This window comes from Notolepis coatsorum (assembly GCF_963971535.1).
Source record: "Notolepis coatsorum genome assembly, chromosome: 1".
Classification (NCBI taxonomy): Eukaryota; Metazoa; Chordata; class Actinopteri; order Aulopiformes; family Paralepididae; genus Notolepis; species Notolepis coatsorum.
In genome coordinates this window covers 169,376,165-169,404,056 of record NC_140165.1, presented here as the reverse complement: position 1 = coordinate 169,404,056, position 27,892 = coordinate 169,376,165, and the positions used below count along the sequence as shown (strand labels likewise).

Here is a 27,892-nt window from a genome sequence, read left to right as displayed (position 1 = left end):
CACCCACACAAACAAATTGAGAAAGTATAGTAATTACATCGTTGGAAGAATGGAGAAGAATTCAAAACACACAGAAAACACTCAACTAAAACACCAGAACTCACAGGGTGGAGTGTGCTCACGATGGTCAGCTATTCAGGCACTGCCAATAGTGGCCAACACAACACCCCCAAACAGGTGAGCTAAATGAAATAAGTAAGCTGTCAACCCAAGCTACTATACATGTAGGCTACTTCCTACATGTATACTAGCCAGAGTCTTTTAAATGAACACGCCAACGTTATGGGAAATGTGCTTACCATCTTCTCCAGAGTCAGACGAAGAAGATAGATGCCAATCAGCTAGCCTAGGCGTTAAGGTTTTAAGCTAAGCTATCTGATCTATATCCGCTTCCATTCATTTGTGCTAAACTAGGCTAGCTTGCAGCCGGATAGCTTTCTACTGAATGCGCAGAGAGGAGATTGGTATCTATCTTCTTGTCTGACTCCGTAAGCATGTTGGCATGTTCTATTAAAGCTAGCACGCTCTTAGAGCTGTGGCCACGAGGTCCTCACAGGTGAGGGGTAGTTGGAGAATCCAGCTCACCAGCCAGTTCCTCTTGCTTCTACAGCAAGGAACTCAAATCAACCAAACGGACAACACCTGCTCACACAATCCGATTGACAGCCCCACCAAAGAATGATTGACAGCCCCACCAAAGAATGATTGACAGCCCCACCAAATAATGATTGCCAGTCACACAGCTATCAGAGAAACACAGGGTTAGGGTTAACTTTAAGGACCAGTACCGATAATAAAATAGAATATCGGTATCAGAGAATTTCCCAGATACTAAAATCCGATACCAAGAAACATGTCTAACACAAGTGACTTGATTTTCTGCATTTTTACAGGTTAACTGTCTCTAATGGAGAAAGATTTATTATATCTCAATATATTTTGTCCAATGACCCCAAAATGACGGTCCAAGTCTATACTGTTCATTAAAAGTAACGGATCGGTACTCGGTATCGGCCGATACCCAAAGCCCAGAGGTATCGATATTGGGACTGAAAAAGTCAGATTGGGTGCATCCCTTGTCAACTTGCATTATTAAATAAAAAATCCTTCTCAAGCCTTTTAATTTTTTTTTTATTCATATGGGTCACTACACTTGGGACATGCTGACAGGGCCAGAGCTCCAGCAGCCAGATGGGCAGGATGCAGGGTCAGGGACTCAGCAGCATGACGGGTTGTAGTGATGGGCAGTCATCGTATACACAAAGTCACAATTAGATATGGGTTAAATTATATAGAGAGCCACATGGGTATTTGTTAATTCTTAGATTTAGTTTTAACCTGCTCGTAGTGCCAGCTGGGTGGGTTTACCATATTCAGACAATTCTGATAGTACAGGTAGGTTGTTAAAAGAAATGCTTAGAATGATTTGGCAGTACTATTTAAGATAATAGCAGCATGGGGGAGGGGGGAGGGGAGGTACAGGTGTGGGCATGGTAATAGTAGAAAGACATACATATAGGCAATATAATTAACTCTGAATATAAAAATATGAGAAAAGTAAAGGAGGTTCTGTCTTCCCTATTGGTTATATTCTATGTTACAATAAATATAGGCAATAAAGACTTTGAATCTGAATACTATGAGTAAACTATGAGTAAACGTAAAAAGTAAACGGTACTATACGCATAATATACGTCATACGTTGTAGTCTGTGCAGGTTTTGGTGGTCCAGAGTCAGACACACTTAGTGGTTTGATTTGAACCATTTCTATTCCACATCTATGCAGACTAGATGTGGAAAAGGCTTAGGTTGATTTTTAATACAATGGAACTCCCTGAGTCGTGCAGGAATGTTGTTGTTTCACTAGTTCAGCACCAATGACGAACACAACACACGCATGAGGTGCAAGACATCTATTGACGATGTGAGAGCGAGGCATGGGATAGACGGCAGGGGGATCGATACACATGCCTTGCTGGCAGTTAGGCGTGAACGCATGGGGTGCACGCTCGGCTAGGTGGGGCGGGTAGGGACTAGGGAGTGAGCGTGTCGCACATGAGCAGCTGGTCGCCTCCGATCGACACCAGAGTGGGCAGCAGGTGGGGAAGCAAGGGGAGCCCAAGCGCACGAGAAGAGGGGCTCGACCCAGCATTGCGCTGTGGTATGACAAGCCCCTCCGTCTGACCTGGATGGATCAAAGTCAAGTCAAGTGTTCCTTTATTAATCCCCTTGGGGAAATTCAAGTGTCATAGCAGCTTGAGGGGGTGTACAGGTAAATAGGTACATCAGTAATAGAACAAAGTGCAAGTAATATTGACAATAGTGATAACAGTAGTGAACAGTAGTGGGTGGCAGGATTCAATCAGACAATAGTAATAGTGATGTTGGTATACATGGTTCAAACCGTAGTAACACACTGCACCAGAGTCCGTGCAGTGTTTATTATTAAGATGAAAGGATGAGAGAAGAGTTAGTATATGGAGGGTGGATGTGTTGCAAAGCCCGATGATACAGAAGTCTCTGGCAATGACAGAACTATGGTGAGAATATGCACGCTAAGTGGAACATTTAATGGTAATCACAGGTAATGACTTTGACAGATAAGCAATGGCTGAGAACAAGCATGCAGTTGATAGCTTGATGGTAATCACTAGTAATGATAGTAATCACCCATAGCAATGGGTGAGAATACGCCTGCAAGATGGAACATGAATGAATTGTGAAATGTGTGCGGGCGACAGTGGCTCAGGAGGTAGAGCGGTCGTCTAGTAATCTGATGTTTCCCGGTTTCTTTTTGGATGAAAGCCCTATATAAATGCAGTCATTTTACCACGTGAATAACTTGAAATCTCTAGAAATGCCGAGATGACAGAGTTCAAGAATACGCACGCAAAATGTAACGTGGATTCTTAGCGTTGTAGAAATTATCGTACCTTCGGCTTTCCAGAATACGTCTCAAGAGAAAGGGGGAGTGATTCCCAAGGCCGGACTTGAAAGGGGAAAAGTGGGAGAAAGGCGTGAATATGATGCAGCATTGGGGAGTGGCTGTGAGGGATGGAACTAGTTGCTAGGTCTGCTGCGTAGTGGGAGGGGTTACAGCCAGGTGTGCCTGCAGTGGAGCCGGTAGACGGGTAGGTAGGGGCAGGGACGTCACAGTGCCGGCTTCCTCCCGTATTCATATCATTCCAATGAACGCTTATTGATCTAAGAAGCTATTTGAAAAAGGGGGCCTGAAAGTTTCATGTACCACAGTTATTGGACACAGGATTGGTACCCTTTTTAAACTTGTCATACAGTATCTGCAAGGCCAGCAGTACAGCGGTAATTGGGACGAAGACGAGCTTTGTAGCAGTGGAGAGGAAGAAGGCACAGGGACTTTCTTTTCCTTTCAATTAGTGGAGACGTGTGTCGTGTGAGACCTTGTTCTGCTGGGAAGGAGAGATGAGAAAAGAAAAGAGATAAAGTGGAGGAGAGAGAGAGAGGGAGAGGGACTACTAGAGACGACGAGAGACTGCTCTACTCTTGGGAATCACTTTCTATCAGCCCCTCTCTCCTCTCTTTCTCTGCCTGTCCAACACAAAAGTTGGGCACATATTTCCCAAAGGTGCGATTCTGAAAATGAACCATAATTGAATGTGAGCTTTTGTCCCTCCACTTTCCACCAGATTACCCTCATCGGTATGGCTCAGAGGGCGGCTGTGCTGACCACTCTGTGTTTGAGAAGATGAAAAAGCACCAGGCCTCAGCGGTAGACGTGCCAGTCAAGGTAAACATCAGCATCACACCCCACAGCCCTCTATTGAGACGCACAGCTGGACTCACGTCAAGGGTTTAACACCAACACTATTATGTAACCATAACACTGAGGAGAACATCCTCTCCCTTATAAGTCTGTAACGGATCAGTCGGTTCATGGCTGCTTGTGGTTAGAACAACACCGGTGCCATTAGGCTGATAGGAAAACATGGAAGTGATTACATTATGATAAACTCTCTGCCCCCCCTCTCTCTCCCTCTCTCTCTTTCTCTGTATGTCTGTCTATTATCCCTATTATGTCTCTCTCCCTCTCTTTCTCCTCTATCTGTGACTGTCTATATGCCTCTCTGTCTCTCGCTGTGTGTCTCTGTATGTCTCTCTCTCTCTCTCTCTCTCTCTCTCTCTCTCTCTCTCTCTCTCTCTCTCCCTCTCTCTGTATGTGACTGTCTGTATCCCTCTTTGTCTCTCTCTCTCTTTCTCCTCTCGCTGTGACTGTCTGTATGCCTCTGTCTCTCTCTCTATGTCTCTCTCTCTCTCTCTCTCTCTCTCTCTCTCTCTCTGTGTGTGACTCTGTATCCCTCTATGTTCCTCTCTCTCTTTCTCTTCTATCTGTGACTGTCTGTCTATATGCCTCTCTCACTGTCTCTCTGTCTGTCTGTATGCATCTGTCTCTCTATGAGACTGTCTGTATGTCTCTCTCTCTCTCTCTCTCTCTCTATCTCTCTCTCTCCCCCTGTCTCTCTCTGTGTGACTGTCTGTACTCTCTCTCTCTCTCTCTCTCTCTCTCTCTCTCTCTCTCTCTCTCTCTCTCTCTCTCTCTCTCTCTCTCTCTCTCTCTCTCTCTCTCTCTCTCTCTCTCTGTCTCTTTGTGTGACTGTCTGTATCCTTTTGTCTCTGTCTCTCGCTCTCCCTATGTCTCTCTCTGTGTGACGCTGTACCCTCTGTCTCTCTTTATCTCTGTCTCTGTCTCTCTCTCTCTCTCTCTCTCTCTCTCTCTCTCTCTCTCTCTCTGTGTGACTGTCTGTACTCTCTCTCTCTCTCTCTCTCTCTCTCTCGCTCTCCCTATGTCTCTCTCTGTGTGACGCTGTACCCTCTGTCTCTCTTTATCTCTGTCTCTGTCTCTCTCTCTCTCTCTCTCTCTCTCTCTCTCTCTCTCTCTCTCTCTCTCTCTCTCTCGCTCTCTCTCTCTCTGTGTGACTGTCTGTATCCCTCTATGTCTCTCTCTCTCTCTCTCTCTCTCTCTCTCTCTCTCTCTCTCTCTCTCTCTCTCTCTCTCTCTCTCTCTCTATCTCTATTTCCTGTGTCCTTATCCTGCTATGTTGTTCCAGCTGAGCAGAACAGTGGATGATTGAGAGTGATGATGTCAGATAATCCGGTGTTCTGGAGGAGTGACGTGTGTCCTCCTGTCTCCAGCAGATTAATCACACCTTGGAGGGTTGTTCCCCTCAGGGGTCATGACTGGACCTCGGCCCCTGTATTAGTCCTGGCCTCTCCTTCTAGTTCTACTAGTCCTGGGCCCTCATTTATCAATGGTGCGTACGCACAGATATGTGCATAACCCGTGCGTACGATCATTTCTAAGCAAAGTGTGGGATATATCAATTTGAACGTGTGCTTGACTTTGTGCGTATATATACGCACAGCTCTGACCATGCGTACCTGGCGCCCAGCGGTAGAATATGAAGACTGCAGACGGATGGCATTATGCTTTCATTAGTTTCATGCATTAGTTTCAACAATGACGTGTTCTGTTACTTCTGTATGACCCGTAATTCACTATAGTTCATTGTAAAATAGCGACATTAGTGTAATTATTGTCAAACCCCAAATAGCATTTGGAATAGGTATTTCCGAATGAATTCAGCCTGGTTCATAGCGTTATTATAGGAATACTTCTCGCGGTGTGCTGACCGACCAAAACCACGGGCTCACGAGCGCACAATAGGCATTGTAGAGCGCAGAGTTGGCGTGCTGAAATTGATTTCATTTCAGTCATTACAGTGCTTAATGTTGGGTCAGCTTGTCATTTATTTCTGTCAATGTGCTGGTTCTGTAGCAGGACTGGGTCAGTCAACATCCTTGGCTCCCGGCGCAACGAAGATAGTCTACACGCTCCCTCCTCCTCAGCGGAGTTGTCTGTAAACTTGACACCTTCATTGGATTTATTTATTCTCTAAAAATATCTATAATCATACGATTAAATATTGTTTAAAATAAAACGCTAAATACTATTATTCTGTGTGTCATGTTTCCAAATAAGATTGGTCACAACGGTTGATAAATCCCGATTTTTCTGTGCGTAGAGACATTCTAAATTCTGTGCTTAAAGGGGAACTCCACTTTTTTTGGAAATTAGCTTATTTAACATCTTCCCTGGAGTTAGACAAGAAGATGCATACCTTTTTTGTCTCTGTGCGTGCATTTTAGCTTTGGGAATAGACGCTCCGTTAGCATAGCTTAGCTTCATCACTGGAAGTGAGGCAGGACAGTAGCCTTACAGTGCCTTACAGTGTATTGCAAGGTCTGACATTGACCAAACTTGATATGCATGACATTGGTGGGCTCTAGGTCAACTCCTGAAAAGGGGGTCAATGTCAGACTTTGCAATCAAAAGTTAGGGGGCTAATAACCCTTGCCATAATTTCAGTGCACCCCCTAACTTTTGATTGCAAGGTCTGACATTGACCCCCTTTTCAGGAGTTGACCTAGAGCCCACCAAGGTCATGCATATCAAGTTTGGTCAATGTCAGACCTTGCAATACACTGTAAGGCACTGTAAGGCTACTGTCCTGCCTCACTTCCAGTGATGAAGCTAAGCTATGCTAACGGAGCGTCTATTCCCAAAGCTAAAATGCACGCACAGAGACAAAAAAGGTATGCATCTTCTTGTCTAACTCCAGGGAAGATGTTAAATAAGCTAATTTCCAAAAAAAGTGGAGTTCCCCTTTAAGAACGAAAATAGAACACTTTCTAAGCATTATTGATAAATGAGGGCCCTGGCCTCTCCTTCTAGTTCTACTAGTCCAGGGCCCTCATTTATCAATTTTTCTTAGAAAGTATTCTATTTTCAGGGCGGCTACGTGGTGTAGTGGGCAAGGCGCTCACCACGAATGACGGAGACGCTGGGCTTGCCTGTTCGAGCCCAGCGCTCCACATTGCTTTCAGTTTAGCTGGTCATTCATACTAATACACATTGGCCGTATTAGGGGGTGGGAAACTGATGGGTGGGGATCGGGCGTTGTGGACAGCGACTCCTACAGGTCGGTTGGTGCGCCTGCGCAGTAGAATCAGGAAGTGTCGGGGGCAGCCTGAGCCTCCCACGCGTTACTCCTCGCCACTGAGAGATCGAGCTGCGCAGGTGAAAAGATGCGACTGCTGTTACCTCAAGTACCGGAGGGGACTTGTGCTATGTATGACTTAGTCCACATTGCAGCCGGCTTGTGGGAGGCAAGAAACAGCGTTCGTGACAGGGGAGGGTTGAATTGGATGATACGAAATTGGGATGGGAGAAAAATATAGGAAATGGGAGAAAAAGTGGATAAAAAAAAAAAAAAAGTATTCTATTTTCATACGTAAGCCAGGAATTTAGAATGTGTGCACGCACAAAAAAAACTGGATTTATCAACCGTGCGTACACAGGTCCTACGCTCCTCCGTGTTGATAAATACCTCTTTGTTCTACCGTCAATGCTCGTGCATGATTATCCATATACAGTATGGTCATGAAAGTGATGAAACACCCCCCATGGGATGTGAAATAATGGACTGACCCGAGCGGAACTCTGAGAAACTTAACTTCGCGGAGATTGTTCACTGAGGCGCTGCCGAACCAAGAAGACACAACGCGTGTTATGGGATAAATAAAAGGCTGACTTGTAAACGGTGATGTCAGATATCAACGGCTCCCTAAGACCATTGCTGCAATTCTGCCTGGACAGCTCAAAATACTAATAAAGACCGTTCGTTGACCACTTTTTGGCGTTGGTGGTGTGTCATTATAACCGTGCTGTAATATGAATGCCTTTATTAGTTGTGTTCGATTGGCTATAATATGATTTTTAGAGGCATCTATTTTGAATGAATGAATGAATGAATGAAAACTTTATTTAACAGATTGCAGAATGGGTACAATACAGTACGGCTCAATACACACAATTGTTAAGGGGATGCAGACCTGAGAAAGACTTTCGTCTTGTTTACATCAGGGTCCCCCCCTGTTGTTGTCGGTATTAGCCTAATACCGACAACAAAATAGATGCCTCTAAAAATCATATACTATTAGGTAGCCTATATGAATTACATATAATAGCAGCCAGCCCATAGCCTACATTATGCAACAGTAACTTGCGCATATATAATAACACACAGCCCTGCGAAGCCTGCATACAGTAAACTAACTTGATCATTAATCTAGCTGTTGTATCTTTACGCTTATGAAAACATTAAATATTATGTATAGGCTATAGGCCGTCGCTTTAGCCTATATTCTCAAATTGCATTTAATGGCTATCCTACTCGAGTCCTCGATATCCTCGCGGACGGACCAGTATACCTTTATATCATATCATATTCATATCATAGTTTACTCTATCAGCCTACCAGCATGTAATACGTTCTTTGTTAGAACTCAACTCGTTATTATTTTGCGCATAGATTGCAGAAATACGGGAACGTTTTGATTTAGGCTTTGACATTGTAAAACTAAATAAGTGAAATTCTGTAAGCAGAATATAAGTCATGATATCACCCACACGATATATGCTCTGTGTCCAGAGCATGTATGCTTTTCATTCATTTAAGACACATTTATTGCAAGGGTTTTGTATACACATACACTCAACAAATAACCTCAGTCTGTTCTCGTTGCAATGCGTTTTTTATTCTTTCTTATAGGAAGGGGGAAGAACACTATATCGTGGGTGTTCATATGACTTGTATTCTGCTTACAGCTTCGGGGTTCCACTTATTACGTTTAACAATGGCGAAGCCTTTTAAATATAATCAAAACGTTCCCGTATTTCTGCAATATATGCGCAAAATAATAACGAGTTGAGTTACGCGGAGCGCAGTCAGTGCTTATTTCCGCGTTGTAAAAATATTCTACCACCGGCGCCAGCTACGCATGGTCCGACCTGTGCTTAAATATATGCACAAAGTCAAGCACAAGTTCAAATTGATAAATCCCACACTTTGCTTAGAAATGATCGTACGCACGGGTTACACACATATCTGTGCGTACGCCACGTTGATAAATGAGGGCCCTGGCCTCTCCTTCTAGTTCCACTAGTCCTGGCCGCGTGAATGCTTTACCCAACGCAGTTGTGCGATTTGCGAATCTGATGGGCCACTGACGTTTCTGGTCATGTGACATGTGCACCAATCGTGTGACTGCAAGTTCTTTCGATGGTTAAGCTTAGGCACTCTTTCGAAGTTGGTTAAGGTTAGACTTTGTCTTAGAGCATGACGGCAAGTTCTTTCGCCGGTTAAGCTTAGGCACTCTTTCGAAGTTGGTTAAGGTTAGAGTTTGTGTTAGAGCATGGCGATAGAAGGCCAGGTGCTTTGCAGGCTGTTCGACGCGGAAATGGGCAAAGACACAGCTGGTCACGCTATTGGGCGCACATGTCACATGACCAGAAACGTCAGTGGCCAATCAGATTCGCAAATCGCACAACTGCGTTGGGTAAAGCATACACGCGTCCTGGCCTCTCCTTCTAGTTCCACTAGTCCTGGCCTAGCAGATTGTTCTGCATAGCGTCAGTCTCTCGTTGAACTTCTCGTCCTCGTCCTGTTTCTGATGACTGTTGGTGGTGGTTGTTGTTGTTGTTGGTGCAGGAGGAAAACAGTGTGTTGGAGAAGGAACACCCCCAGGGTCCAGTCCTCCTGAGGAAGAGGAGGGCAGCAGGGATAGAGAAGAACACGTGCCAGCTCTTCATCCAGACCGACCACCTCTTCTACAAATACTACCACACGCGGGAGGCTGTCATCGCTCAGGTACACACCCAGATACACATGACCTCACTCTGGACACGCTGACTCTCTAGGTTGGCTGGAAAACTTGAAGACGAATAACCAAATGACTCATTCACTAACTCAATGGACACACACAGTGATGGGGAAATGCGTGAAGTCTAGTGTTTTTCTGTGAGTAGGTATTGGCCTCATGCAGCTACTGTAGCAGCGCAGACTTTCTCACTGGCTGAACCAATCACCACAGACTAATGATAGAGGAGTAGAGTAGAGTAGAGGAACAGCTGACAGCAGCAGATGCCAGGCCAAAGAAGGAGAGCAAATTAATTTAGGAGACACTTATGTAATTGCTGAATATACCATCATAGTCTTTCCTATATTGTAAAGTCACATGTTCCTCTCTAGCTGACGCAGGGCTAAGCTACAAAGCCACTTCAGAGTTCTCCAGCATGTCGGGGCTTCATGGCGCTACGACCGGCAATGTCCCTGCAGGCCTTAGTGCTCAATTCAATAATAATAATAACTGGACTTTGAAGAAGTCTTTATTTACACACACATGCGATGGGCGGCACACACACAGGAACACACACACATGCAATTTTTGTTGGGTCGCCCATGCAATTGAGTCTTTGCGCTTGACCCATCCCGTCGTCCTTCCCCCCAAGTGCCGCCGGGAGCAGACATGGGCTGCGGCGTGGGGCCGCGCCCCGGGGACCAATCCAAGTTCTCCTGTACGTCTTCGTCAGGGACGCGACAGTGTTAGCGATCTGTTGTGCATGTTTTTCCATTGGATTTATCTTATCGGGGGGGAACCCTTGCGAGCACGGGGAGAACATGCAAACTCCACACAGAAAGGCCCGGGAGATACCCCACCTGTGTACCTGGCAACGCGGAAACCTGGTCCCCAAGCTGAAATCGAACCCTGGACCTTCTAGCTGTGAGGCGGCAGTGTTAACACTTTGGGTGCCATGGGTTAAATTCATTATCAACCGTAGGTTGCCGGCTCTATTTGTCTATAGAGAAAGTCCCCTTCTTTGCAGGGCTATAACTTTTTAAATTCTATTGCTACATTGCCATTATTAGGGCCCATTCAAAGTCCTATATGTATTGTTCATTGTGTAGCAACGTTAAACTTTTTCATTCACATATTCATAGTAAAGTATGGTCTAATGTATAAGTATGTTTTCATCTCTTTCTGCATCTTTCTCCAGAACGTGATATATAGCCCCAAATACATTATATTGATGATGCAATACAGTTTTATGGCAATCAGCGCGATATAAAAAATTCCAACTAGACGTACTTCTAGAAGTTCCTACACGTCATCTGATGTTGACCGGATGGGCGAGGGGGCGTTTATAATTCCGTGGGCAGCGTTATACCAATCATCTAATGTGGGTCAAATGTTGATAATAGCAGTTAGTATCGAAGACGGTAATTTTACACGCTAAAACTCACCCCAGTCTCCGCGCGCCGTTGGGCGATCATCGTAGAGTAGAAATTTTACCATTATGGGATGTCGATTTACCCGGTCCATCTCCAGCTTGTATAATGGTATATACGTCCAAATCATGTTGTTTATCGAGTTATTGGCAATCGATCGCTATGTAGTGTGTCGAGATCGAGTCCCGGGACCTATAGCGAGTGCCCGGAAGTAATATGGCAGACCAGCACAACCTCTACGGCACTTCCTGTTAAGCGATTGCGCCGATCGGCCACCAGATGGCGCTCCTGAACCGCCAGAGAGCTCAGTGGGTCCTCCTGGTGGATCTCAGGCCAGCGGAGGGGAAATATGAATCCGATCCCAGATTTTTGAAATATTGATATTAAAGACGCTGTAAAGCGTCCTCGGCAACTTGAGCATGGCCGCTTTTAAGCGTTTTCCGGCAGTCAAAGTGTTAACCACTACACCACCGTGCCGCTCAGATCAGAATTTTTTTGTTTGGCTGTTCACATTATTGTAAATGTGACCAATATCAGATTCCAGTCGGAACGGGTCATGGTCCTGAACAAATGTCAATTAGTGTCAATCTAGAGTGACGTAAAAGTCCCAGGACTGAGGTGGCATTGCAAAAAATTTGACCTGTATCTGATTCAGGACCACATATGAAAGTGGGCCAAATCAGAATTGAAAAGATCAGATTCCATGTGCTTTGTGCTGTTCACACTGAAATAAATTCGGCCACTTTCATGTGCATTCTGAACGTAGCCTAACTCACTCACGGATTAAATCACAGATTCACTCGCTCACAGTTAGCCACTCTGCTGCCTCTAGTGGCGGCTCACAGGCGACATGCTCTCTGTAGGCCTTCACAACCTCGTTCCATTTTAGAACTGACCTGCAAGCAAGGAAGACATATGGGCTACAATGTACAACAATCTACACAAGGGGCACACCAATCCAGTCACCAATCACAATTGTTTGGTGGTGTTCAAAAGAACCCACATTAATAATTTTTACAATCCTTATGTCATGCTGAAGATCCCTGACTGAAACGTTGACTGAATAAAGCAGAGGACAGTGACTTCTTACATTATTTACTCCCAGCACCGCAAACTTTTTTGAGTAGGGGTGTAAAGGTACACGTAGCCGTACCGTACCGAACCGAACCGTACCGAACCGGTCAGTACGGCTGTGTACCGAACAAATACAACGGTATGTTAACCACTAACAACCACCCACGGGGGCTGTTTTTTCACAATCTAATATAATTATTTTTGTAATTTTTAATTTAACAAATCGATTATTAATTTCAATATAGAATATTCGTTGACAGCCCTACAAGTACAATTAGTTACTGCACACTACATCACCCCTGATTGGAACTGTACCGAAAACCTGTACCGAACCGTGACTTCAATTTTTATTTTTGAGAGTGTACATGTGCTTATATCCAAGTGCTTACAGGGCTTGACATTAACACCCGCCACTCACCAAATGCGGGTAGAATTCGGCAGTGGCAGTGACAGTGGTCTCTCTCTCTCTCTCTCTCTCTCTCTCTCTCTCTCTCTCTCTCTCTCTCTCTCTCTCTCTCTCTCTCTCTCTCTCTCTCTCTCTCTCTCTCTGAACGCAGTGCGCACTTACTTGCGTTGCACGTAATGAGAGTCTCTTTCTCTCTTTCAATCCCTGTATATCATGTATAACAAATATGAAACTGAACAGACACTTGGACTATTATAAGATGCCCCTCCCCCCGTAGTACTGGTGTTGTTAAAGGTGCTGTAAGTGATATTTCTTGTTAGAATAATAGCACTACATTCTGACAGCCATCACTGATATAGATTGTCTGGTCAGTAACGTGGGTCTCTCAGTCCAATCATGAGAGAGAACTCCACACAATGGTCTGACAAAAATAGATAAATAAAAATGGGTTTTATGCAAATAATCTGCCAGAGCAGTAATAAAATCTGGCTTGGCAAGCTTTCTTGAAATAAGTAGAAATATCTAGGGTTTTCTCTCCTGATATATCCTGGGTTCTCTCTCCTGTTAAGTGGGAATGAATACCAGAGGTATCTGGTAGGCCCATGTCACTGACTAAACACTCTCTATCAATGATGGCTCTCAGAATGTAGAGCTATTTAACACATATTTTAACCAAAAAAACACCACTTACAGCACCTTTTAACTAGGGATGTCCCGATCACATTTTTTTGCTCCCGATCCGATGCAGATCATGTGATTTTGAGTATCTACCAATACCGATCTTTCCCGATCCAAAAAAAATAAAAAATAAAATAAAAAATGTCTCCCATCCCAATTTCTCACATTACATTCACCCTGAATGTTGACGTTATCCAGGTGAAAAGTTAACGTTAGGTTATGACTATAACCAAGTTCTGTTAACACTTAGTGAACGCTCAGCGTTCATTGCATATATCTCGCTTCAGCATATATACACTGAATAATTTCACAATGTACCTTTAAATGCCAGCATTCATCTGGCCACACCCCCATCCGCTTACCTATATAAGCAGGGATGGTGCCACACACTCATCTCCTTCCCAACAAATTTCATCACAATGAAAGATCAAGGGCCTGCAGCGGCGTCTAAACGCTGAGCGTTCACTAAGTGTTAACAGAACTTGGTTATAGTCATAACCTAACGTTCTGTATCACACTTAGCTCACGCTCAGCGTTCATTGCATAATAGGAGCTGAGCGGGAGCTAGAAGCTCGACAAATGTACCCTGCTGAGGCCCCCCACAACCATCAGACTAGGGAGGGCCGAGCCCCCCCGACCCACCCTAATGGAGGGCACCCCCCCTATTGGTGGCTTCACGGGAGGGCGACGGACCCGACCGTGCGAAGAGGCACTCAAGCAACTCAACGCACAGGGTGAGCAGACCGTGGCTTGACCCCACGACTACACACACGCACAACCCGCATGCCACCCGGGAACGAACGGAGGGAAACAACCTCGTTACTGCCCCCAGAATCACGGGGTCAAGGACAAACCCAACCCCGTGGCAAGGCCGTAGCAGCGGAGCGCGAAGGAAGACCCAGACCCACCAAAAGGACTGGACTCCCTGGAATGGGGGCCCGGAGAAGTCCATGATGCCAGCATCAAGACCCCACCAGGTGGGCACGTAGTGCCCCGCCCCCCACATCGCCAGCGTATTCGGACAAAGGCCCCTCAGCCGAGCGGGCCCTGTCCCCCCAATAGTACACCGCCTGGCACACTGACCCTGCAACAGGCAGTCAGCATGGCCGTAAGCACACAAAAAAGGTTAACCAACGGAAGCAGGCAGCGCACCGGGGAAAAACCAGGCAACAGGCTATTAACCCTAGACGAGACAGGCGCCAGAGGGGACAGCTGAACACAGCCGCCCCGGCGGAAGGAGCGGAAGCTGGCGGTGTTGCATGACCAAGCCTCCATTTAAAAACCCCCACCCAGAGGGGTTGAGGCAGAGAAGGCTGACACGATTGGCAGACGTCATGAACGTGCAGGGGCACCCTCAAACGGTGAACCCGGGAGTTGACACTGCTCCAACACACCAGGGAATCAACCACCTTGGCGTTACCCAATGCAGTGGTTGTTCCTATAACCCCTCAAGAAAAAACTCCAAAACACACCTGCGGGTATACACCGGCTATACCGCAGTACAAGTGTTTCAGTTTTCAAAAAAGGGTTAACCCAGGCCTACGGGTCGACGAAACATTACTTCGGACCGGGCCTGGCGATACGGGAAGCACAGGGTCACCAGAGGAGGTCAAAGACCACCCCAACAGGCCCCTCTTCGCCATGCGTGAGAGAGGAGCGAAAAAGAATGGAGAACCAGCCCCTAAGCACACCGTACTTGGTATTCCCAGGCGGTCTCCCAACCAAGTACTAACCAGGACCAACCTGTGTAGCGGCCGAGATCCGACGAGATCGAGCGTGTACAGGTTGGCATGGCCGTAAGCCATTACGACAGTGCTGAGTAAAAACGTACCCAACCAGGGTCTCCATAGCGCTTAACCCTGTGACACCCGGACCGACCTGGCATTTTTCCCCCTGAAAAAAGCCCAAGTCCCTCAGGGTACCAGAACAGCAGATCTGCATCCCCGGCGGACAACGGGTTCAACTGATCCGGACCAGCGTGACCAGAACCAGTCCCGTGCCCTAACCACGCAGACATGCCTACTCCAGGAGAAAGGGCAGATATGCGTGTCGATCTTAACATGAAAAGAAGGCGCCACCCAGACGTTCGGGCGAACCGCGCCTGGTGGCCCACCCCAAGGGCGTGAGACCCCTCTACATATGTTCAGATCCATTCCGTCATCATCCCCCAGACATGAACGAGAATCCGTCGATAACCAACCCAGGTTGTGGGATGTGGTCGTCGGAAGAGGAAAAACCCCCATCTCAGTTGCTTTATAAAAACGCCGTTTTAACCTCAAGCAACCAAGGCGTGCCAGTCAGTCGCCTGTTTACAGCGAGCTAGCACTATACGTGCGTCGGGACACACCCCCATCAATGAACAGGCTATTTAGACCTGTCATTGAATCCCCAAGGCGCCCAGGGGAACGACAAGAGGGGTGTGACACTTCCTAACTCCAACACTTTTTGAATAGAAAAGAAGGAAGCACCAACAGTATGTATCCCAGTCTACACAGCCGGGGGTAACATTTTTTCACATTTTTACATCCCACCACCCTCCCATAGGAAGGAGACGGGGATCCCCAGAGAGACTTCCCACGCGAGCTGTACAGATTGAAAAGAATATATTGCACCTTGAGCCATGTAAAAAATTGGTTTTAGGGCTCTCCGGGGAAGAGGCACTGAACCCATACACACTCAATAATCGAATTGAATCGAATACATACACAATAGAATAGGACACCTTCTAGAGGGTCCACTCACTTTGACAATCTGAGGAGGAAGGCTCTGTACTCTGATGGAGGCTCCCTCACATGGAAGGAGGAGTCTGAACTCACAGAAGGCCCGAATAGGCGCTTGGTGAGGAGGAGCCCTGACCACCCCCCCGAAACAGATCCATCACATGGACCTGAACAGCACACGGAAGTCCTACCAACAGAGACGCGCACAGTGACGTACTCTATGGCGGGGGAATTTCTGCGGTGCACACGCCCAATATTCCAGGCCGTGGGACCAGGAAACTCCCTCCCCACCCCCACCCCCCCCCCCCACCCCGTAACGTGCCGAACCGCAACGTGACAGGAACCTTGAAGGAACCTGACCGACAGAAACAAGGGGGAGAGGAAAGGTTACCAGTTCACACCTTTACGACCCCACACCCATGATACGATGTAATGACAAAAAGAGAATATGACACAGTCATAGTCAGCTCTATGAAGCGTTTGACAGCTTCACACAGCGCATGAGCTAACCTGCTATCTGATTTTTACTAAGGAAAAAACACAGAATAGAGAGGGCTCTCTAAGAGCCCCGGTCCAACATACACATGTGCTTCTGTGGCCAGTCCAACCCAGTTGTAGGTCACATGACACACACAACCCATCATCACCTACAAAAAATGGCAAAAACACTCTACAGAGGAACGCCGTTTTTCATAATGAGAGAATACATAATTCTCGATTAGTATCGGCCACAGGCCTTGCTAAGCACACACGACAGCGACCAAACAATCTTTTCTTTTAGGAAAATAAAGTTTCTCCAGCAGTTTTAGCACAACCTCAGCAATCAAGCTAAGGGTTACATCGCATCTAGTGCAACAACATGTCTGATAGGAGGATGAAAAAGTCCCCAGGGAACCGGGGGGAAACACAATCCTCTTATTTTACCCTTAATACGGCCAGTTAAAACAGGAAAACCTGTTAATATGTGAACACACTGTTCATTGTCATCACAGGCTGAGAAAAGAACATTATTTTACTCACTTGTCACTAAGCATAGCTTCATAGGTTAGTTACAGTACCTTAGTTGTGAGTACACGGTACATATAAACACACATCAAAGACGACCTTGATAGATGGGCAAAACTTAAGAACACAGTACAAGCACGGATATCAATAGTTAAGATGGATGTACTACCTAAAATCAACTTCTTCTGTTCAATGCTACCGTTACCCCCTCCAGAGGGTTACTGGAAAAGATTACACTCCTCCACATACAAATTTATTTGGAATAACAAACCACCACGTATAAAAAGATCCACCGCACAGAGAAATAAAGCAGATGGTGGCATGGCATTTCCAGATTTTTTCCTATATTTTAAGGCGTACTCATTAAGTCCATTGACAACATGGTTTGACTCCCAAGCATTAGCATCTTGGAGGAAAATAGAAGAAAACATAGTAGCCCCACATAGACTGAAGGACATAGCACACACTAAACTACCAATCAAGCACTGTGAACGAAAATTTGGCCCCATAATTACTCATGCGATCCGGATATGGCGTGAATCACAAAAAAAAAATCCTAACCCACAAGAATGGCACAACCATACTCCCTTATTCAATAACAATGCTCTCTTAATTGGAAAACGACCTATAAGATTCCCTATATGGGAAAAGCAAGGCATACACTCATTAGGGGATATTTTTAACAAACAGGGTTTTTGTAGTGATAAAGAAATACGCAAAAAATTTAATCTCACCAAGTCCACATGGCTTTTTCACAAACAGTTAGAGCTATGTTTGAAGTCTCACGGTGTTCCATTAGACAGACCAATTGAACACCACAGATACCACAAATTCTTCTACTCAAGAGAGACATCGAGAGGTTTTGTTTCAGAATTTTATCATCAATTACTAACGGCCTCGTATGAAACCCTCCAACTTGACTCTGTCTGGAGGAGGGATATACCAGACCTGGAAAATGACTTTGATTGGCAAGGAGCCTGGGCAAATGTCCGACTTACATCAAGGAACCCGGATCATCAACAAATCAATCTTAACTATATTCACAGGACATACTTGACTCCTATAAGACTGTGCCGAATGGGGCTCAAACAAGATTCCAAATGCACCCAATGTACAAATGGGGACGAAGGGACATTTATGCACATGTATTGGGACTGCTCACCAGTTAAGGCATTCTGGAAAGATGTGACCCAACAAATATCAAAACTCGTATCTTGGAATATACCTGTACACCCCTCGGTATTGCTGTTGAATGATGTTTTTGAGTTTGCAGTGAATCCACAGCTAAAGAGATTGGTTTTATCGGGTATCACAGTAGCCAAAAAGCTGATCGCATCACGCTGGTTTCAACCGGAAAAAATGTGCCGTAAAGTTTGGTTTCTTACATATCTCGATGTAATTTACCATGAAATATCTACAGCAAGAATTCTGGGTCTCAATGAATCCAAAATGTCAATGTGGTTAGAAGTGGTGGAGAGAATAAAAGCTAGCTTATAATGGTAGTGTCTGGTTAGGTGCGAGGGATAGTGGAGGTACTTCTCAAGGTGGGGTCCGGGAGGGGGGGTTTCGAGCTGAGCATATGTATGTAGGTTTTTTTTTAGATAACAGGTATTATGGGTATATCTTATATAAAACAACTAACCAAAATGTGATCTCATTGGATGTGCCCTGACAATTAATGCTTGTATATCTTATCGTGTGTTGTCATGTTTGTTTATATGTTTGTTTAAAAAAGAATAAAAAAATAAAATACAATAAACACACATGATGTTTCTCACACAACAACCAGATCATTTTCACATCTGTAACAACCCGATTTGCACGGAGAAGCTAACTGCCAGTGACAAAGACAGTTCACACATAACTCGCGTCGTATCCTAAATGCATTGCAGCAACACACGTTTTGGGAAAACATCGTTATTCACAAAACATTTAGAAAGGTAAAGCCAGAAGACGTGTTATAAGGTCTGGCCAAACCTTGTCCTACCCGGAACGTAGACCAGCGAAGTGCAGTCTCAAGACCCCGTAGACAACACAGCCGTTCCTGTGTTGGTCGAACTGGGCAGCGTTGCCGCTCCAACCAGTCGCTACAGTCCTCTTTGTTGACGCAATCCTTGCCGTCCTGGCTCAGGGCAGGGTCGACGAACATCCCCTGTCAAAGATGACGTCGTAGTCAAGAGTGTAAAACATGTTATAATCAAAGCACGTTCAACAGAGTAGCATTAAGCTAACGGCCGCCCCAACCGTCAGTCGCTACTGCCCCTGCTCGCGAGACGCCGAGCGAACGGCGCACGCGACCAGAGGGAAGCTCGCGGCGGCGCGCGAGGAGCCGGAGCTACCCCGTGCTGGCCTTGTCCGATAGCAGCAAGCTAACGTTTCCTAGCGATCACAACCGGCTAGCGCCGCAGCTAACAGCTGACTGGCTAACAGTAGGCCCAACCTCTGTAGGCCACGCAGTGATCCCAGCAGGCTAACGCCGCAGCTAACAGCTGACTGGCTAACCGTAAGCTAAGCAGCTATCACCTGAACTTGTACACAATGATATAACACTCACCAGACAGGCCGCCGTTCTGAAACCCTCCTCACTTTTTAAGAGAAAAGAGAAACAAGATGTCAACACAGCTTTACAACGGTGATTTTACCAACACCCGACGGAATCAGCACAATACCAAACTGGCTTGTGTAGCTGACTTGAACATGGATCTTCCGCTATCGAACATCCATGCACATATCTCCTCGTGAAGGAATACTCTCATTTGGATATGAAAGAAGGGGCTTAACACGGGACAGAGAGATATCCACTCGTCCAGAAAACACAGGGATCACCAGTGTTAATGGTCGCGGCCCACTAGTTAAAACTAAAATGGCTTCAGACCAAGGTCTTCTGTCGCCTAGGAGACTGAACAAAGGACCCTAGCCTGGGGCCGGTTTTCATAAACATTATCAATTAGCCCCCATAGTACTAACAGACAAGTGGAGCCTGCCAGCAAACAGTACTCACCCAACCTGAAAACCCACCGCTTCTCACAACAGCGGCGCGTCCACAGTTCAGCTGTGCCCTGAAAGGTTTCACCCCAACCAACACAGCAAGAAACTGCAGTTGAGAGGCATGCAGCGGCGTGCTCCCAATACGAAAACCTGTGGAGGATTTTAGAATGATCATCATCTTCCAGACACTCCAGTACGAAGACAATATCGCCGTATTTTCTCGAAATAGTGAGAGAGAAAATAAAGATATGATGTCAACGTATCTCCTTGTGCTTCCTTTCCCGTAAACATTTCTTTTCCAGCAAATATCTTTCTCCACGTCAAGTGGGCATATAGCAACACGTTGCTTGTGATGAAATTTGAGAAGGAGATGAGTGTGTGGCACCATCCCTGCTTATATAGGTAAGCGGATGGGGGTGTGGCCAGATGAATGCTGGCATTTAAAGGTACATTGTGAAATTATTCAGTGTATATATGCTGAAGCGAGATATATGCAATGAACGCTGAGCGTGAGCTAAGTGTGATACAGAACTTCATTCAAGCGAGGCATTGCAACCGGAGTAATCTAAAAACTCCGCCTTCAACCTGCTGCTTCATGAGAGCAATGGCGCCATCGTCTGTAAAAATCAGGTGACTGCAAGTTCTGCAACTAGTGGATGTCCCTCATCCTTGACATAAATCATTTGATGTATAATTAAATCAAAGGAAATGCGTTTGTTTTGGCAAAATTCTTCTGCTCTGTGTGACAATAAATAAATGAATGATGATATGCAATTTAAAACCAAAACTAAGGCCTCAGTATGAGTTTAAGACGTGAACATGGTCATGTTTGTTGAATAAAAAAAAAAAAGTAAAAAATATATAATATCCCGATTTTTTTTAGTATTTTTTTTATCCCGATCTTCTGAAAATCGGATCGGGACATCCCTACTTTTAACATAAATGAGCATTCACTCACAATGTAAGCTAGCGCACCTCGGCTCATCAAGTTGTTTTACAAACACAGACTAGGAAACACACAAAGGTATGCCTGTTAAGTAAGGGATAATGTATAGCTACGAGGTCATTGTCGCAAAATAATTGACTGACACGGAGTTTAAAATACCGAGCCGCCTCGGCGAGGTGTTTTAAACGTCAGTGAAGGTCAATTATTTTGCGATGATGACCGAGTATAGCTATACATTATCCCGCTTATTACATGGCTAACTTACTAACAATATACCTAATTCATTTGACAAATCGCAGTTGTTCTGTGGCTCTGTCAGCCCAAATAAAGTGATTATTATTATCGCGGGCAGCCCGGCAGGTGTGTCTGATTGGCTGCACTGAAACAGTGTGTGTCAGTGGGGCACTGGGGCTTGATTACTCCAGCTGCGAAAAACAATAATCACCGGTGGTTATCGAAAAAATAATTCACCGCTGTCGGGGGCTATTGACCAATCACAAGCAAGCATTTCGGCGAATGTGAAAACGCCATGTAATAACAAGAAATAAACTTGCTCTACAGTTGAAGAAACACAAATAGATTCTCACCGTAATCACTGACGCACAGAAATAACAACAAGGAAACATTTTGTGAAGCTGCCTCTGGCAACGCATGGATCCATGGCCAATCCTGACGTGCTGCAACTAGAGCAGCTGGGGGAAGCTTTTGTGTTGTTAATATCTTGCAATTGCATTCGAGGATGATTTGGGGAGAGGCAGCTCAAGGCATCTTAGTCTGACCGCTCTTCACACTACGTTCTCCTGCCAGAGCAGGAAACGTTGCTACTGCACATGTGTCCAATAAAAGTCCTTGCCTTGTCTGTGAGTGAGTTGAGTGAGTGAGTGAGTGAGTGAGTGAGTGAGTGAGTGAGTGAGTGAGTGAGTGAGTGAGTGAGTGAGTGAGTGAGTGAGTGCATAGCCCACGGCTGGCAGTTTGCAGCACCATGGGAAAAAGTGATTAAAACAGATTGTTTCAAGACCATTTCATTTATTGGCAAACAAACAGGCAGACATCGCCTCCAGCTATGACGAGTGTCTCCAAACCTGTTTACATGTCATCAAACGGCATGCGTTTTTATGGCATATTGTCTCTCTTCTCTGGGCAGTTTCTCCCCACTGAGAGAGAAAGCGATAGAAACAGTGTATATTGTGTGAAGCCGCAAGCATATGAGCATCATAAAGATGTCAATTAATCTTCAAGATCAACAACGGTGTGGAGCACATCTCCCCGCGGCTTTCCTCTGTAATTAGAGATTATTTATGCAGATTAGATTAATCCGTGTCGTCACAGCCACACCACCAGGGTGGGATTGACCTGCTTTTTTATGTGTTGCTAATCCATAGTGTTTTCCCTGCAGATCTCCAGCCATGTAAAGGCTATCGATGCCATTTACCAGACCACAGACTTCCTGGGAATCCGCAACATCAGCTTTATGGTCAAGAGGATTAGGGTGAGTTGAAGCAAACATGTGCATGCATGTGTGTGTGTCTGTCTGTGTGTGTGTGTGTGTGTGTGTGTGTGTGTGTGTGTGTGTGTGTGTGTGTGTGTGTGTGTGTGTGTGTGTGTGTGTGTGTGTGTGTGTGTGTGTGTGTGTGTGTGTGTGTGTGTGTGTGTGTGTGTGTGTGTGTGTGTGTGTGTGTGTGTGTGTGTGTGTGTGTGTGTGTGTGTGTGTGTGTGTGTGTGTGTGTGTTTATATATGCATGCATGTGCAGTGTGCACCTGAGGCAGTTGTAATGCGTGTGTGTGTGTGTGTGTCAGTCCCGGCGCCATGGGCGGGCATTAGGGGGCCGGGCCCGCCCACTGAGTCAGCTGTGCCCACCCTGGTACATTTTTTTTTTTTTTTTTTTTTTGTCAATCAAAGTCAACTATCCAAATCCTTAGTCGGGGACAGCCCTAGTGGGCACTGATGTCAACAACAACACTACTGAAGCTAGCACGGCACTCTGTGAGAATTCGTTTTCTACCCTCAAGAACGTCTTTACAGAACATCGCCTTAGTATGCTTCATCGACGCGACTAAGGCCAATTTAATTCAGTTGGCATTTGAGAAGGACTTATCAAAAAAGTTCAGGAATGAGTGGAGGGGCAGTGTTTTAAGAAGATTTCACTCTGTCCCCAAACACCGCTTGCCTCTCTACTTATGATGGTGAGTAGCCTGTGGAGGAATTTTGTTTGCTTTTTTATGCACCTTATTTTTGTCAGTTCAGTTCAGTTTGTCATTCAGAAGTGTTGAATAAATGGAGACTTTTCAAAGATATAGAATAGAATAGAATAGAATAGAATAGAAATGTATTATCCTGAGGGAAATTTGACACTGCAAATCACTCAACATTAAACATTTAGAAAGAACAAGTCACAAATAAGAATAACAAAACAAATGGCCTAAGAATAGAATAAAATTAAATAGAATAAAAATAGAATAAAATATACAGTAAATAAATACAGTAAAAATATACTGAAGTCTACAGTAGGTGTAATATTGCACAGTGCTGTTTAAAAAGTAAGAGTCCAGGAAGATGGTAACTGTCACTCTGTGCTCAGTGATGCAGTGAGGCACAGTGATGCATTGTATAGTATGGTGGCTGTCGGAATGAAGGACTTCCTGTGCTGTTCAGTGCTGCATTTAGGTAGTGTGAGCCTATAACATGCTCCTCCTGTCAGCCAAGTCTGTGTATAGCAGCGTTTCCGTTAGCCGGTAATTACCGGTATTTGACCGGCAAAATCTGTTGAAGTCCGACATATTTAATCTCTCCGGTCTTAATGTCCGGTGAAAATTATTCCCTGAGTCTAAGCACAATTTGATTATTTGAATTGTATTAAAATAGGCTAAAATTAAATAGCCTATGCGATGAACGAAACAATCATTACATTTGTTTCATCGTTGCTTCTAATAATGACAACGACGTTGTCAGCGAGAGCTTAGTGCTGGGTGTGCAAACTTTTGTGAAGCTGCAGAGCCGGAGCAGCAGCAGCACAATGCAGTACTCCAGCAGTACTCCAATTCAGCCATTTTCAATTCAATGTTGGGTGGGGGGGGGGGGGCGCTGCTGTGCGGCCCCCAGAAAAGAGCCAATAACAGCTGAATCTGCTGCTCTGCATCGACATACTCTCACAAATAAGTCATTGGGAGGTGGCGAGAGAGAGAGTCGTCACGCAAACCCACGATAATGTTGCCGTCTCTCTCTGTCAAATTTCTCAGTTCTTCGCTTGATATAATTAATACAAATGTCCAATATAACGGAATTCGTTAGCTCATAAAAATGTGATTATAACAGACTGTTGTTTATTAATGTCGGGCGACCGCCCACAGACACCTATTTGATTTAAAGTCGGCAGCAGCACGAGTCTCGGGACTTATTTTATTTGGAATATAATGACTTTATACGCAAAAGTAGCCTAGTTTTAAGTAAAAATATTATAAATCTACATGCCTTGATGATGTCATTCTTTTGTTTTGTTGTCATTCTTTTGCCTATCAATTGTTTTTAAGCTCAATAAACTCTGACCGGAATTTCTCTCATTTGACCGGTAGATTGAAATCTACTGGACACTGAGGCCGGCAACAATTTTTTCTAACGGAAACCCTGGTGTATAGTGGGTGGGAGGGGTTTTCCCTGATGGCCTGGAGCTTAGCAAGGTTCCTCCTCTCCGCCACCCTCGCTAGAGTCCAGCTCCACCCCAACCACGCTACTGGCCTTCTTGACCATTTTATCCAGCCTGTTTGTGTCCCCTGCTCTCAGTCCGCTGCCCCAGCAGGTCTGTTATATATATCCGTTCAGTCTGTTTTTGTATAAGTGAAAGTTCTTAAGATAGAGAGAAATTAGATTTTTCAATTGCCTCTCTGCTGTTTAGTTCAGCACCGTGGGCAGCGCCAAGCAAGCCACAGTGCCGCTGTCCCAGCTGAAACGTATAAAAGGGAACCTGTGTTGAAAAACCATTGTGCCCCCCCTTCTTCTTCTTTCGTGTAACGTCAGAGGTCCAACTCCGTATCTTGTAGCCATGCCCTTAACTCTGGTCCCACATCAAAGAGGCTGGCTTCCGAGGGTGGTTTGTATAGGGGGCAGATGGTCAGGATGTGGTCAACAGTCTGCTCAGGGTCTCCACACTCACATGCAGCGCTGTCTGCCAGGCCCCACTTCTTTAATGATGCTTTAAAGCGACCAACCCCAGATCTTAAACGGTTCAGCAGAACCCATTGCCGGCGTGGAAGATCGTCTCCTGTGGCGCCATCTCCTGGATCCCAGATGTGGTGGTGGATACGGGTTGGCCCAGCACTCTCCCACTCTCTCTTCCAGGCTGCCGCCAGCCATCCATTTCTGGATAGGTCCTCAGTGGTGGAACGGAGCATCTCTTGTGCCACCTTGTTGTAGGGGTGGCGGGACTTGAGTCTGCTCATAGGTGCTGTTGTTGTTGTGGTGTTGTGTAGGATGTGCCAGTCATGCTTCACTGCCTTCCTTGCTAGGGCGAGAGTGGCAGCCTCTCGTCGTAGGCCAGCTGGTGCGATTCCTGCAAGGACTGGCAGCAGGAAGACGGGTGTAGCCTTCAGGCATCCAGTGATGATCCGGAGGGCGTTGTTAGTAGCCGCATCAACTTTTTTAACGTGCAGGCTTCTGCTCCAGACTGGGGCACAGTACTCTGCTGCCGAGAAGACCAGGGCTTGGGTGGATATCCGAAGGGTCTTGGCAGTGGCTCCCCAGGTTGTACCTGCGAGGCGTCGGATCAGCGCAACCCTTGATGTTGTCTTTGCCCTGACATCTTCGAGGTGTTGTTTGAAGGACAGTGTCCGATCCAGACGCACGCCAAGGTATTTAGGGGCTTGCTGGGACTCCAAATTTTATGCCCCCCCCCCACTAATTTGTTTCTGCAGCCTGGTCTGGTGTGTGTGTGTGTGTGTGTGCGTAAACAGTTTGAAAGTCTTTGAAAGTCTTTGAAGAAACTAAATTCATTATTCTAATGATCTCTCCTGTTACCCGCTCGGTGGTTGTTGCGGCCTAGCTGTTATCCAAAAAGCCTTCCCTGTTAGCCACAGCTAGCTCGTGGCAACCGGAGGGTGGGGCCACGCGTCCCTTCCCCCTACCCTCTAGCTCCTGAGGTCTCTGTCCACATCTACACGTCTCAGCCTCGTGTCCTAGTCTGGTTAGTCTTCTGAAGAACTCACAGCTTACCGTCTTCAAGTCTCGCAATGTCGAACTCTCTCTCTCTCTCTCTCTCTCTCTCTCTCTCTCTCTCTCTCTCTCTCTCTCTCTCTCTCTCTCTCTCTCTCTCTCTCTCTCTCTCTCTCTCTCTCTCTCATGACTGTTACTATGGCAACGGCACTTCTGACCCAAATCGAACTACGGTTCAAAATGCCCCACCCTATCTCATCACCATAGCAACGGCTTCTCAAGCACCTCAGCCGATGACCTTGAGCACTATCTCTAACACCATGCCTGCTGCTCTGAAACACACACTCTGGCTGCCTCCATTTTCGGATCTATAGATCCGTCAGAGTAGATGCTGTCATCTACCGATATTTACATTATGTACACATTGAAAAACAAGTCGGATCTATCAATCATATGAATGATGAATTAGTTTTACCTTTCTTCTCGACCAAAAGCTGCCTTTGTTTGTTTTGTTTAAAAATAACGCACCGTGGCTCCCGCCTCCCTCTCAACAGGAGCTGAAACTACTGTTTGGGCTTGAGGGAAGAGGGCATAGCGCACGCCTGTGAAGGAAGGGTGCGCTGCATTTACAGCACAAGACAAAATTAGAGCAACACGGCACACAATGCGGCACGATAATCATTTTATCTCAACTATCTTGTTTACGTGATCGTGGGAAGACAAAATCATAATTGAAATTGAAACTGGATTAATCAATTAGATTAAGAGTAAGTGAGACCCCATAATATCTTTAAAGTTGAGTAGCTGAGTAGCACCAGTTTCCAGCTGAGGTAGGAGGAGCTCTGTTCAACAACTATTTAAAACACCACTAAAGGGATTTTAATTCTGAGATCGATTGTGTCTATGTGTGTGTGTGGGGGGGGGGGGGGGGGGGTTGCGTGCGGTACACACCTGCAACTGGCCTTTAACTCAATCAGCGCCAGATGGAGCTGTCTACTGTGTTGGTTAAAAGGCCAACACTTTAAAGTATAGGAATACGTGGCGGTGTTTGCAGGGCTAAAACTATATTATATTATAGCTATGGATATAATACCATTGCCCATTTGACATCGAGTATCTATCGTTCAATATGTGAAAAAGAAAAAAAAATGTCATCCATACATTCCCGTTTTATACTGTGGTGAATATAAGTATAGTTTTAGAGTTTTAGAGAATTCCCAAAAGGCTGCGTAATAGCCATATGCGTGTATTCTACTAAAAGTGTATTCTACTACTATAAATAATATAAACATGTTTAAAATGAATAATATTTACTCATTTTAAGTATGTTTGTATTTCCAATGCACAATATAACGTTATTATCGCAATTAAAAAACACTCGTTTTCCAGAGCAGGAAGTGACATCACGTTTTTTTTATTTTTTTTATTTTTTCGTATTTCTCGGCCCGGGCTATACGCGACAGCGCTCTGAGTGCGCGTCACAGTTTGATCGCTGTATCCGTCACAGCCAATCAGTGCATAACGCGTTGTGCGTTGAAATATGACTATTATGTTGGAATCTGGGCGCGATTTGAAGCGGTCTAGCCAGTAGCGTCAAGAATATCTGTAGCCGCATTTCGCGGAGACGCTCTCTGATTGGCCGACGCCAGTATTTTTTTCCGTAGCAGAATTTCACAGAGACGATCTCTGATTGGCCGAATCCAATTTCTAATGTTCCAATTCTAGGTTATTCCGGCTAGGTTGGTTCCTAGGTTGGTCGGTGGAGA

General features: G+C 45.5%; 1 protein-coding gene across 2 annotated transcripts in view; it reads left to right on the top strand.

The window, feature by feature from the left end:
- The window catches only part of adam10a (ADAM metallopeptidase domain 10a), a 361,448-nt gene that overhangs the window by 212,400 nt on the left and 121,156 nt on the right, over positions 1–27,892 (top strand). For both annotated transcript variants that reach the window (XM_084321679.1, XM_084321680.1), the window contains 3 exons: positions 3,667–3,767; positions 9,589–9,747; positions 22,380–22,472. In XM_084321679.1, coding sequence (XP_084177805.1) covers positions 3,667–3,767; positions 9,589–9,747; positions 22,380–22,472 — 353 coding nt within the window. The remainder of the gene's footprint in view (positions 1–3,666; positions 3,768–9,588; positions 9,748–22,379; positions 22,473–27,892) is intronic.